Raw genomic sequence first — 13,598 nt, 5'->3', positions numbered from 1 at the left:
TTTAATGTCTTTGAGTAAAGAAAAAAAATTGTTGGTCAGTGGTCACTGAATTATCAATTTTAGCGTTATGAATATCTTATCTTCTTCTTTTCCGTCATTTTCACACAATAACAACAATATTATTTTTTGCCTTCATTCACTTTGTTCAACAGATTTGAAGTGACTCTGTTTCACAATCTTTGTACAGAGATGAGATACCCTGTCATCATGATTAATTATTGAAATATTTACAAAAGCGTGCTGTAGCGAAATCGTGTTTATCATCAATAAAATTTTCGGTTTTATAAAAGTTTTAATACAATTATGATATCAATTTATAAAAATTTACGTAAAAAAGTAATGTCATAATTTTAAACAATATAAACTTTACAATCTTACGATTATATCACAGAAAAAAGAAAAGACAAGTATATCCAAAATAATCTAAATCCGAAGACAAAACTTGAAAGTTGGTAGAATTACGGTCCGTTTCATAGAACAAAACTAGAAAGCTAAACTTTTAACAAACCACATCTTTTTTTTAAATTCGCGCTTTTTCATTGGACAACGTTAGAGAAAAATTGCTGATTTTGAAAAATATGTGGTCGATTGTTTGTCGTTCCAGTTTGTCCTAGTTTGTCTTTGTACAGAGTGTTTTTAGCGTTTCTTAATGAAACAGGCAATGTACACATACATATGTAAAAACATGATTGAACATGATGAAGATAGGTAAGTATCAGTAGCAGGCACTGAATAGTAAAAACTGCGATGAAATTGTACTGAGAAAACGCAATGAACGAAAGCAAAACGCGTAAAAAGATCAAGGCACCGAAGCCCACAAAATTGGAAACTTTATGTTTTATAAAAAATTAAATATTGATACAGATAGCATTATAAAAATCGAGTCAGAATAATGCCTCGAGAACTAAATTAAATCTTCATCGAAAAAAAAAAAAACGTTTTTCATACTCACAAATCATAATTCGTCTCGAACAGTAGATTTCTTGGGAGGGAAAGCCCAGAAAGAAGACGGAAAGCCTCTTACATCTCTCTCGCGTTTGACGAAAGCACTAAAGGAAGACACACAATTTCCAATGAAATGATTCGCACGTCCCAAAATAGCCAAATCAACGTGAGGGTTATTCTCTGGGTACTTTTCAACAGCCAACTACAACATCAGAATCCAATTAAAAACCAATTATCAAAATGTACCTAACTTACTGGCTCAATCAACACTAATACGGAATGGATAGATGATATATGTATAGTTTGATAACTTACATGATTAAAAGTTTCCTTCAGTTCTGTAATCATGTGATTACTGTCAGATGCGACAAATATTGAAGCTACATCCTTCATACTCCTCATTACTCGACGAATCTGCTGAATAATCGTGTCTTTAGAGGGGAAGCATGATTCTGAAGTAGTGGGGCCATACTCCGACTGGTAACCAAAACACTGAGGTGATGAAAATAAAATAGGAGTCTGAGGAACGTGCTCGCAAGTTCGAACCTTAAACATGGAAATAGCTTTAAAATGAGCGGCTACTAAAAAATGAACTATATTGTGAACCATCACTCACCCAGTCAATACCATTTCGCAAATGAATACCGATGAAACCACCCGATGGTAACACTTCTTTCATGAATGTATTCGCCATCTGGTCGATTTTTTCACTCCAAACTAAATACTTCTGCAAATAAACATTGTCTTTTTGAACAGGAAAACTAGCGGGTGCCCCAGTAAATGCTAGAACTACAAATTAATTCAACAATGTTAAAGAAGATTTTTTTCAAACAAAAAAAGATGAAATGTGCTATCGAAAATACACACTTTATTACAAAGTACATACATACCAGGATAATCCTTAGACGGATATTTTTCCATCCATTTCTTCGCCACATCCGAATGGTATACGTCATAATGTAATGGATTGTAAAATTCAGACGACACAAAATCTATGTTGAATGTATCCCAAAATGGACCGAATGGATTTCCTTGCTTGGCATTACATGAATTATTCTCTCCTCTAGGCATGTAGCAGAATGCTGAAATAACATAATAACGACAATGCAAGTTGAAAAATATTTACTACAGAATTCTTTTCGACGAAAATGTAATTACCTGTTCTTTTCTCAGGAGTCCATATCTCTTTTGCTTCATTTTCCATAAAATCTTTCATCAAAATCACATCATGAAATTTTTGCAGAGGTTCTATTTTGAAATAAGTATCAAATGGAATTTGTCGCTAGCAATAAAATCATAATTGTAAATTTAAGAAGAAATGGTACAGAATAAATAAAACAGTACAATTGTCATCAAATTTACTCACAGATCTGGATTCACCAAATTTATATTCCACCCAAGGAGGTAGTACCAGCGAGCGATTTATTCCTTTAGCAAAACCTAATACCCCAAGAAAATGATCAGCTTGATTGCCAAATCGACCTGCGAAAAAACAGTGTAAATTTCATTCAACAATTTTCCAATGCAACCTCACTTCCATTCCCAACATAAGGAAATATTTCTCATTCTTACCCATGCAGGGACAATACACGAGGTAACCGTTTTCATGAATTTCTCCCTTTGATGAGTGCAGCAACAATAAGACGCAGTAGAACCAGAATGAAATTCCGAATTTCCTCATTTTCATTCAAAACGCGAAGAGGAAAACTAGACAGTAAAAATTTTCATCGAAGAAAAATCAACAGATTTCAAGATAGATATTCTTGCAGCTTATGCAAAAATGCGTGCGAAGATATACTGCAAAACTAAATTAGTGCAATGAAATAGCAACTTGAAAATAATCAAACATTTAGAACACAATAATTTTTACAGCTCTAGTCAATCGAATAAAATTTGAAAAGAAATGTTTCCATTTTTATCAATCAAAAAAAAAAAGATACAACAATCACCGGTGTTAGGCCGGTGTTCAGTTGGGTGTTTGTTATTCTTCCTCTCCTCTCCGATGCCTCTCCGGCTCTCCTTGTATTATGATACCAGAACAAAGTAAGAAAAATTAGCAAAAATAAAACGATAGGTAAAAAAAAATGTAACACAGAAGTGTAAGGTAGGAAGTAAAACACAGCATTTTGACATTGTGAAGGTTCTTGACACTCATTCCTTGTTTTATGTTTCTCATGACTCATTTCTATTTGGAACTTTTTATTGGATGGTTTTTTGTATGATTTGGTGAAGTTGTAAAGTAAATTTGCTGTGCGTTAAATGTTTCTTCCGACAAGAACTTCAGTACTTGCGATAATGTCAATTAATTGAGCTACCACGATATAATTAATTTCTTCAATTTTCTGCGTGTGATGTGTTTGATACGGATTAATATCGATCGTTCGTGATCCGTGTGTTTATCTATTGATTGAACGATGTCAAAGTTTGTATCCTAACGTCGAGCGGAAAATTATGGTTATCGAAATGAAGCTAGTTGATCAAGTTGTTCGTAGTTTCAAAGTGGCGAAAATATTCCGGGATTTTCACGATAAAGTTACTGCGATCGATTTTGCTCCGGAAGGCGATTATATAGTATGTTGCAGCGAAGACGATCAGATAGTGGTATACGATTGCGAGAAAGGGGTTCAAACAAAAACTGTTAACAGTAAGAAATATGGAGTCGATTTAGTTCATTTCACACACGCTAAAAACACTTGTATTCACAGTTCTACGAAAATTGACGACACTATACGATATTTATCTCTACACGACACTAAGTATATCCGATATTTTCCTGGCCATACGAAAAAAGTTGTCACGATGTGTTTATCTCCTACAGACGATTGTTTCATATCAGGATCATTAGATAAAACACTTCGACTGTGGGATATACGATCTCCTAATTGTCAAGGCTTGATGCATTTATCCGGACGACCTGTCGTCGCCTATGATCCCGATGGTCTCATTTTTGCAGCCGGAATCAATTCCGAATGCATTAAATTATACGATTTACGGTCTTTCGATAAAGGACCATTTGTTACTTTTAAACAATCACAGGAAAAAGAATGCGATTGGACAGGATTGAAATTCAGTCAAGATGGAAAAACTATTCTAATATCTACTAATGGTTCAATTATAAGGTTAATCGATGCATTTCAAGGCACTCCTTTGCAATCCTTCGCCGGGCATTTGAATAACAAAGGTATACCTATCGAAGCATCGTTCAGTCCAGATTCGCAGTTCATTTTTAGTGGCTCCACCGATGGTAGAATACATGTTTGGAACGCAGAAACTGGATATAAAGTCTGTGTTCTTCAAGGGGATCATCCGCACCCCGTTACTTGTGTACAGTTCAACCCGAAGTATATGATGCTAGCCTCTGCCTGTCAGAATGTTGGTTTTTGGCTCCCATCCTTGGATGAAGATTGAAGTCATATCAACGGTACATCGTTGAAATGCTTGCATTTACATCAAGTATGTTACTATTTTATCTACGCATCTTTTCAGCCTGTATTTCTCTTATTGATAAGAATTCGTGTTGAGACGGCTTTCAAGACATACGTAGTTCCTTGAACGTTATTCTCTTAAATTGTGTGATGCTCATGCAGCAGTGTTCTGCGAGGATTTGTACAATATTTTCGTTTTCATGAAATTTATACGTATTACCGAAGAATTTGATTTTTTATCAATGTGCTATGTGTCACACGTGACGTGTATATTATCAAATAATTGACAACACTACTTTCCGGCGACTACGACTCGATATTTACACCATTTATTGCGATTCTGTGTTTGTTCTGGTGAAATATCGAATAAAATCGCATTGGCATGTCGGTATAAAGCAACAAATCGCGTTTCATTTCATGAGAATACGGTTTATCAGTCGAACTGAAAATATATCTATCTACTAATTATGCTCGATGTGATTTATAATTTTTCTGCTTTCCCGCAGATAACGTGCTATTTTCCTAGGATAGTCATATTGATCCGTTTAACGAGGATGCCATTGAATAGTTTTATCTCGATATCTGTCTTAGTCTTGCTCATTTAATTATCTCGTTCGTTTCTCGTGCTCATGACCTAACAATAAAAGTAAAAAACTGAAAAACGCCGTTCAAGCGTGAATATCTGCTAGTGACTGATAGGTTGTGAATTCTGTAAATCTATTATTTCTATTCCAATGAACAGTTTAGAGTAGTATTTCTTTCGCATATGTATGGACGACTATGGAGTAGGTACTAATTGGGTTGGCCATGTCGATGATACAATATGTATATTCGACATCGGGTATTTTAAAGAAGAAAACAGGTGTAGAAAATGTTTTCAACTTTGGTCATTTTAATGTGGTAAATTCGAAAAACAAACGGTCTCATTATTCCATACTCAGATCGCATTGTACAACGTATTAGTGAATGAAAATTTTACCTACCTACGTGAAATATGTTTGTGCGTGAAAATTGACATTCAAGTGATCTATTTATTGCTACGAGCTGAGAGTGTATTGTAGAAGACATCATTAAAATTACCGACGACGGTCATGTCGATTTATTTTTATTTTTTGTTGAAAGATCGACGTTTGGTGAATGTTGTTGCCGTTCGGGCTTGACTTGAAGTGCGTAGTCTTTTTTTCATCACATGTTATATTTTATGACTGAGAAAGAAACGTTATGTCTACGTGCTCTTATTTTACACATTTCTGATGTGGTTTGAAACGAACGTTCGCGTTGTTGATTATGCTCTTTTGATGCTGTAAAATATGAAGTTCTATCGAAAAATGAGCTACAAGTACAAACATGATAAAATTGCAAGCTCAACTAATATCATGTAGATGAAAATTAATATGAACGTTGAAAGCAAGTGGATTTTGACTTAATAAATATTCTATTAGCTTTTTGATCGAGTTTAATTTAAATTTTAATAGACGTCCCTTCGATATGAAAGAAAACCAATAACCGTTTATGTTAGCGTCGAGATAAAAAGGCAGAAAAGCGTTTCGATCTCATGTCTTTTTTTTCTGAATCGTTGATACATTTACTTACCTACCTACCTGAGCTTTGTTGAAGATGCGATACAGACGAAAAAACTTTTTTGGGGTACCCGATATTTCTGTGCACGATGCACGTTGACTGTACGTTGCAGTATCTCTATCTGTTTCTGTTTGTTGTATGTTATTCTTCATGTTCGGTTGATGTTTAAATTCGGATGGTTTGGTTTTTCTCAACTCACGAGTCATCGTTGTGTTACGTTATGAAATGGAATAATGCCAGTACGATTGATTCTTTTCATTCTTTTTCGATATCTGGTCCAAGTATAAAAAGATGTTCAATCACGTGTAGTTATTTATTAATTTATTTCTCGTTGCTATCTCTCCCCTTATGATAAGTCAATTAGCAAAAAGAAGACGATGACAGTCCGCGTGTTCTTATTAATTTTTTCATGTCGTCGTTCAGGTATCACGCTGTATAAGCAAACAAATGAAATCACTCAATATACCGGTAGCTTCGGTTGTTGTGATTTCATTTTTATTGCTACAAGATATCGAGCAGCGTGAGCGTGTTTTATTTTGTTATGAAATGTACGAAGCAACCGGAATATCCCAAGTTGATTTAATCCGTTATAATTTACGTACGTCTCTCTCTCTCTTTCTTTTTCTTTGTTCGGTGTATCACCAGAAAGGCCTATTAAGCATACCTACACTCATACTTGATTGAAAAGCTGCTAAAAAAAAAAAGCTGAACCGACTAGTAATCGATGAAATATTTATCGATTTTGTTTGAAGGTCAGTTCTTACACGAATTTTCAACAAGAGAAAATATATTACAGTGATAAATGTGTAACTTAGCTATTTAATTACATTACATGATTATTATTTGTAATTATTGTATTTTTTTTGTCCTACAGGCTTCCATATCCAAAGAATTCGGTTTGTGGTGTCCTCCCATCGGAGATCGCTGTCCGCGTTAATTTTTTTAAGAGAAATAGGTTATAAAGAGAAACATCCTACTCTTAAGTCATAATTTTATTTTATTTTTTGCATTTGATTTTACTTTATATCGTTATCGAATTTATTTCTTCCTATATGTGTATGTGTGTGTATTTGTTTTCGTTCTCCCTTATTTTTTGTTTTTCATCTGATTTGGACGAGTAAAACGACCACAATACAACCGACTATATCTTTACGCGGTGATGTCTTTTCGTTGAATATTCGAAATAATGTTTCGATAGACTTGGACGAATAATATCCATTCGCCCATAGACCGCGGAAAAAGTTGAACATGATTTACGAGTGTAATGATAGATACATTATTTCCATACATTTCTGTGTTTTTTGATTGAAATTAGTACAGTATAAACATGTACCGAGTTCAATATAGTCTTATTCTGCGAATAGTTCAGTCATGGTTTCTCTCATGGAAGTACACATTGAATGTAATATTCTGTAATAGTAGCGATAGAAAATATTTATCGATTAACCAACTCAGAAAAAAAGTAGGTATTTGAGTTTTGTGTGTGTACTGGGTATGTGGTATATAATTCTTTCTTGTACGACCAATCGGTTTGGTATATTTTTCGACTGTTTCTTCGTAAAACTGTACATAGCGTGTATTTTTCGTGAATTTAGATTATTGAAGAAAAAAAAGATACTTACATCATTGAAATGTAGTACACTACTACATACTAATACTGCATACCTAACCTTTAAATAACAGAAAAAATTTCATTTGTTTGGTTCTTTTCCTTTTAAAATTATATTTCGTTCGAATAATATTGTTTCAAATTGTTATAAGGAGAATATTTACTTGCATTTATGTTGTAATTTTTTGTGTACTTTTGGATAAGTATGTTGTAAATGAAAATTATCATCGTTGATAAATATGTTTCATTTCAGCGGATTGTTATTTAAAAATTAAAATGAAATTTAAAATACCAGCATGTGTATGTCATATTTTATTCTAATTTCTGCATAGCGTTCCCCTTTTTTGTGATGATTTTTTCCTATTTTTAATCGTGTTAGCGGTGTACGTTATGATTTCAGAATTTTTTAAAAATACGCTTTGAACGAAATATTTCATTTTAGTGTTAGTTATTTCATTAAAGTTTTTTTTATATCACGCCTAGAAGTTAATGTGCTGTGTGTAATAGCGATATTTTCCCTTTTTCTTTTCTTTTTTTTTTTTTTTTTCTTTTCTAATAATAAAATATATTATTTGTTGTACACGAATTACTATTATTTGAACTTGAACATTGAATGAAGTGTTTTAAATTAACATACATTCTAAATCTAAAGTACTCTTTGTACACAATTGATCTCAATACGTGGTATTCTTGACCAACCAAACTTTATGTCGAATTTCTGAGGCCAACTTCTGAGGTGGATATGGGATCGTTCCGCGTAGCCAATTTTTAATTAGTTTTCGGGTAGGTAAGGTACTAGGTAGTTTTTTCTTAAAAAGGTGTGCTTCTATTTTAACTTACCGTATATGTACATTTTTCAAGCTGATTCGATGACTTCAGCGGTTGTGAAATTTTGGAAAATGAATTTTTGAAAGTTGAAGCCAGTCGTCTTGAAAATCTGGGGGAAAAATGCGAGTCCAAAACTGAAGTGGTTGGATTTGATTTCAGACTTCGCTGTGGTTGTTTCCTGAGATGGAGGATTCAAAATCGCAGAATACGATTCTTTTTCACAAAAAATCGCTACGAGAACGCTTGTTCCTTTTTTCCTGAAGTATCGTACAATTGGACGTTCTCGATTCTTTTTTGATCAAAAAATCTTTCAACATTTTTTCGGCATCCTTTGAAACACTGGTATGTCTAAATTCAGCGGAGTGGTCAAAATAGCATCAAGAGAGTGGTTTACAGTCATAGAGAGGATCAACTTTTACATTCTCCCTTCTCAGCAGGTACTCCAAGCATCTTTTAAGGACGGTAGTATGTTAACCTACTACCGTACCTTCATAGCTATCGCACATAAAATTTGAATTAGTTCCAACAAACTCCTGAATTTGAAACGTGTAATTCTTTTATCAGCAAAATGTTTTCACGTATCTTACGTATTCATTTTCATTATCCAGATAAATTGGTAGGTATATGAAAACAATGAAAATTCTGATAACAAAACAGCAACTAAAAATAAATATAAAAAAGTTTTCAAACGTTATCGATATCGAATTTAAAAAAAAAACTACCGAGAATTCCATGAAACGTCCGCATTAAATAGCAGTCATTGCATATGTGTAGTCCAAAGCTTAGAATACCTATTTACATTTAGTGCTCGTTTAAACGTGTAATTGATAGACCGGATGAACGGAATGACCATCAACTACAATTTTCGTAAGTTTATTCAAATTTTTTTTAGAAATCTACAATGAACATTTATTTTATGAAAGAATATGGTAACGTTTTTTATCAGAAATAGGAACATCGCTCGGGCACCCGGTCATTAGATCTTGTCCTTCCCAACCTTTTGGAAACGCTATCACATCTTTTATTGATTCTGATCCACAAATTATTGAGAATAAACGATCAAGGCCTACAAAAAAGTTGAATATTCTATCACAGAGTAATTATAGATTAGGACAGGTATATACTTAGTTGTTGAGAATCGCCTACCTAAAGCTATACCACCATGAGGTGGACATCCCATTTCAAGAGCTTCCAATAAGTGACTGAAATCTTTTTCTTCTAAATTTAGTATTTTAAAAATTGTTTTCTGCAATTCAGCATCATGAATACGTATGGATCCTCCGCCAATTTCAGAACCATTCAAGACTAAATCATAAGCAAGAGATCGCGCCTGAAAACGTCAGTTTCATTAAATGCGCAATTCACAAAATATGTCAACATAAATATTTTAGAACACCACGTAATAATTACTTGAAAACATACTTTTATCGCTTCATTATCGGTGAATAAAAGCTTATCTTCAGGATGAGGATGGGTAAACGGATGATGAGTAGATTTCAATTCCCCGAATTCATTTTTTTCGAAAAGTGGGAAATCCACGATCCATGTAAAATTATACACGTTTTCACCATCTGCGTTTTTGAGTAAATTCAGATAATTAATTACTTCACGACGACAACACCCTAAAGCTTTAACCTAAAAAAAAAAAAAACGTGAATTGATATAAACTAAATACCTAATACATATGTATTTTCAAAATAATCAATTGGAAACGTGATAAATATTTACCAAATTTTCTCTATCAGAACCAATGGATAAGACAATGACATCGCCAATATTTACTGAAATAGAATTTTCAAGAATTTCGCTCTCAAAATCGGGAAATATCTTTTGCAAATCTTGTAGCATTTTTTCTATACTGGCAACTTTAATCACATATATTTTGGTGGATTCGATACTTTCTAGTTTATCTATACGTTGTCTCAGTCGTTTGTACGAATTCTACAAAAAATATTTTTAAACAAGTATAGGTTAGCTATATTCGTTTCGATCGTAATGAGAATAAAATATTTCGTTTTACTTCAGCTTTAGGAACCGAAAACATGTACACAAATTGCTTGGAATTTTTTCGAACACAGTTTTTCAAATTTTGTATCTGAAAACACATTTCAATAGGAATATTATAACAGGTCTTCAACTACGATTAGTTTTGTTATTTTCCTGGCAGAATCCGATCAGTACAATTGCACAATGAGCACAATTACTTTAAAAATTTACCAATAATTCACCCAGTAAACATGGTTTATCTGATCCATATTTTTCGATAGCCTCTTCATAAGTAATTTTAGGAAACGGAGCTGAAATGGGAGGTTTGCTCGACGGCCACGAAGCAATCAGAATTTCTTCGGTTAATTTCATTATATTTTCCACAGACGTGAATGATAATTCGATATCCAGCTAGGAAAAAGAAACAAATTTTGTACAGGTAGAAAGAAAACATTTAATATGAAGATAAAACTCATTTTCACGTCATTACGTCAACTCGTCTACCTGTGTAAATTCTGGTTGTCTTTCAGGGTTGGTTTTTTCATCTCTATAACATCGAGCTATTTGGAAATAACGATCTATTGAGCCCACCATGAGTAATTGTTTCAGTTGCTGAGGACTTTGTACTAGAGAATAAAATCTGTCTTTGAATTGAGTAGGTACGATGAACTCTTGAGCTCCCTGCATCACAATTCTCGTACATATTTTGAAACGTCAAATAAAATTTTAGGCTAATAAAGAATGAACAAACATACCCCAGGGGTCTTTTTGAATAACGTAGGAGTTTCTACTTCTACAAAATTTCGTTGAGCGATTAAAAAATTTCGCATTTGGAATAACATTTTCGATCTTAAACGAAGATTGTTCTGCAGTTCAGGGAAACGCAAAGCTAAAAATCGATACCTATTTAGAATTTTACTATTGGCCTGAAAAACCAAACATGAAAATGAAATAGGAGATCGATTAATCGAGAATACCAGAAATAAGTAACCTTTACATTTTGCTTACTTTGTTGTAATCTCGAATCAAAAATGGCATTTTGGGCAATGATCTGTTTAAAATTTGTACTGATGTAGCTTCAACCTCTATTTCACCAGTAGGAAGTTTCTGAAGACAGAAATGTTTCTTTGTTTTAAAAATGTTGCTTTCAACTTCTAAGAACACGTATCGAAATCGAACAATAAATACGCAGACTTACAGCATTTATTTGAGATTTTGGTCTGGCCACGACAATTCCTGTCACACAGATAACGGATTCTATATGCAAATTAGCAAGGTTCAATTCGTGATCAGCCTATGATAAATGATACAAATTATTTGAAAGATCAAGTATTCATTTCAGTTTTCCATTTTGTCTATTCTTTAGAATTCAAGATATACTTACAAGTTTGTTAGTTAAAACTTGTGTTGTACCGTATGCATCTCGTAGCAGGATAAATTTATCCATTCGAACGAATTCTACCCATCCGCAAAGTTTAACTTCTTTATTCAAATCGGCAATGCAAAGTTCTCCACATGTGTGAGAACGAGTGGCATACTCGTTCGCCTGTTTATTTTCATCATTCTGTGCAGGTACAAATTAATCACAATATGGTTGCATTGTTTCCCGAATTAAAAAGATGAAACCTGCATACATACTTTTTGTTCTTCAATAGAATTCGTAGTCGATGATTCGGTTCTAAAATTATCAGCTGTATCAACGATATCAACAAAATACAAAACATATTTTACAATTTGTAACGATAAAATTTTATACGGATCAAAATCATGAAAACATACCTACGCCGAAAGAATTTCTCGTCAACTTCCCAATCGTGGAATAATTTTTACAATCAATCACTCTGTACCCAAAACCGAATATTTTCTTCGAGTAAAGAGATAAATAATTGGTCCGTTTTTGCCATAAAGATGGAAAATCTTCGTAATTGAAGGTAATGCTCGAACCTTGCGCTTTCTGATTTCAAAAACAAACAAGCCAACAAACAAAACATTCGGAGAAAGAAAAATTATCACTGTCATTGCTACAAAAGTTTCAGTCAAAAACAACAGAAACTAACCCACTTCTCCTCTTTTGAACTCGATTGCTTCTTTTTGTTTACTTCAATAACGGCATCACCCAAAATATTCACGACTCTTTCAAAAGGATTTCTCTCCTGCACAAGAATAAATGACCGTAATAATGAGCACAATTACGTAATACAGATGGACATTTAAAATATTCCGAAACATACCAAAGCTGAAATCTGTTTAGGGGTATGTCCATCGGCACTGTTACTCGATACAGTCAAATTGTTGGTACGACACAGCGTAATCTCATCATTTACATTGACAGCAATTCCACCGCATTTATCCAACTTATTGATACGAGAAAATCCAAGAAATAACACATTGGAATTTCCATTGTGAGAGAAAAAATGACTCCCATATCCTAAAACAATGAAACCAAAGTTGAATCTCAATAGAATTAATAATTAGCAAATTTTACAGTTTCAGAAGTACGTACTCTGCATTGCTGTCATTTCATAGTTGGTTCTCACACAAATTTTAAAAAAACATAAAATTTGTTTACTATTAGCTTTAGTTTTGTAGTGTAGTCTTGAATCACTCAAGTCTTGACTCTTGAATATTTTGAATCACTGAATTCAGTGAATTCTTGATCACTATCAAATTTTTCTGTCGGCGAAAATTCTTATCACTGTTATCACAAAACACACTCGTCGCACTCGCCTGTCGCCTCGCCGGTGTGAAGCGGTGCGCCGGTGCGGCGGCGACGAGAGTCGAGATTGCACGGGCTACGCTATGCTACACCCGCACAGCTAACGTCCTCCTCCTCTACTCTTCCTTCAATGTTCAGTTCCAGACACCGAGATTCGGATTCGTTCCTCAGGTAAAAATGAAAACAGACATGGGGTTAATGGAAATTGAGGGTCTTGGTACTCTTGGTGGAATAAGGTCGTTAGAGAAAAATGACAATTTGAGAAAAACTCGATTGAAGTTTTTAAACCGATGTGGCTTAGGCAATACTGAACTTAGAGCTTCTCGGTTACGTTTTTTTAAAAGCTCGAAGTGTTACCTTTCACTTCCCTTACTCAACTTTGGCACTCGGTTACATTAACCCTTTTAAAAAAGCGATTTTCGAAACTGTTTTTAACGCCCTTATTCCATAAATGCACTTTCCAGAAAATTTAACACGATTTTAATCATCTTAAGTGACGATTTCTGAG

General features: G+C 33.8%; 3 protein-coding genes across 4 annotated transcripts; 1 reads left to right on the top strand and 2 right to left on the bottom strand.

Annotated features, from left to right (window-relative positions):
• Window positions 1-238: 238 nt before the first annotated feature.
• O-fut1 (O-fucosyltransferase 1) lies at window positions 239-2,935 on the bottom strand. The gene is made up of 7 exons (XM_065344532.1): window positions 2,518-2,935; window positions 2,312-2,427; window positions 2,104-2,227; window positions 1,836-2,027; window positions 1,562-1,734; window positions 1,261-1,491; window positions 239-1,147 (listed from the first exon to the last, which is right to left on the bottom strand). Exons 1-7 carry the CDS (start codon window positions 2,630-2,632, stop codon window positions 956-958), a joined length of 1,143 nt encoding a protein of 380 aa, XP_065200604.1. The 5' UTR covers window positions 2,633-2,935; the 3' UTR covers window positions 239-955.
• Window positions 2,936-3,127: 192 nt separating this feature from the next.
• Window positions 3,128-8,140, top strand: Wdr82 (WD repeat domain 82). The gene is made up of 2 exons (XM_065344533.1): window positions 3,128-4,398; window positions 6,826-8,140. The coding sequence occupies exon 1, from the start codon at window positions 3,397-3,399 to the stop codon at window positions 4,351-4,353; it is 957 nt and encodes a 318-aa protein (XP_065200605.1). The 5' UTR covers window positions 3,128-3,396; the 3' UTR covers window positions 4,354-4,398; window positions 6,826-8,140.
• A 1,105-nt stretch (window positions 8,141-9,245) lies between these two features.
• On the bottom strand, window positions 9,246-13,200 carry AspRS-m (aspartyl-tRNA synthetase, mitochondrial). Of its 2 annotated transcripts, none has more exons than XM_065344530.1 (16): window positions 12,878-13,200; window positions 12,606-12,802; window positions 12,432-12,527; window positions 12,154-12,328; window positions 12,013-12,065; window positions 11,759-11,938; window positions 11,573-11,668; window positions 11,383-11,499; window positions 11,130-11,300; window positions 10,879-11,055; window positions 10,606-10,785; window positions 10,409-10,483; window positions 10,117-10,329; window positions 9,811-10,023; window positions 9,535-9,718; window positions 9,246-9,454 (listed from the first exon to the last, which is right to left on the bottom strand). In XM_065344530.1, the coding sequence occupies exons 1-16, from the start codon at window positions 12,891-12,893 to the stop codon at window positions 9,303-9,305; spliced, it is 2,295 nt and encodes a 764-aa protein (XP_065200602.1). In that variant the 5' UTR covers window positions 12,894-13,200; the 3' UTR covers window positions 9,246-9,302. The 2 variants fall into 2 exon arrangements, with proteins under 2 accessions (XP_065200602.1, XP_065200603.1); XM_065344531.1 differs by having other exon boundaries at window positions 11,383-11,481; window positions 12,878-13,198.
• Between the last annotated feature and the right edge of the window lie 398 nt (window positions 13,201-13,598).

The sequence above is a fragment of the Planococcus citri genome, chromosome 1 (assembly GCF_950023065.1).
Source record: "Planococcus citri chromosome 1, ihPlaCitr1.1, whole genome shotgun sequence".
NCBI lineage: Eukaryota > Metazoa > Arthropoda > Insecta > Hemiptera > Pseudococcidae > Planococcus > Planococcus citri.
Note: the sequence above shows the minus strand (reverse complement) of the source record. Positions and strands in the feature narration are given on the sequence as shown.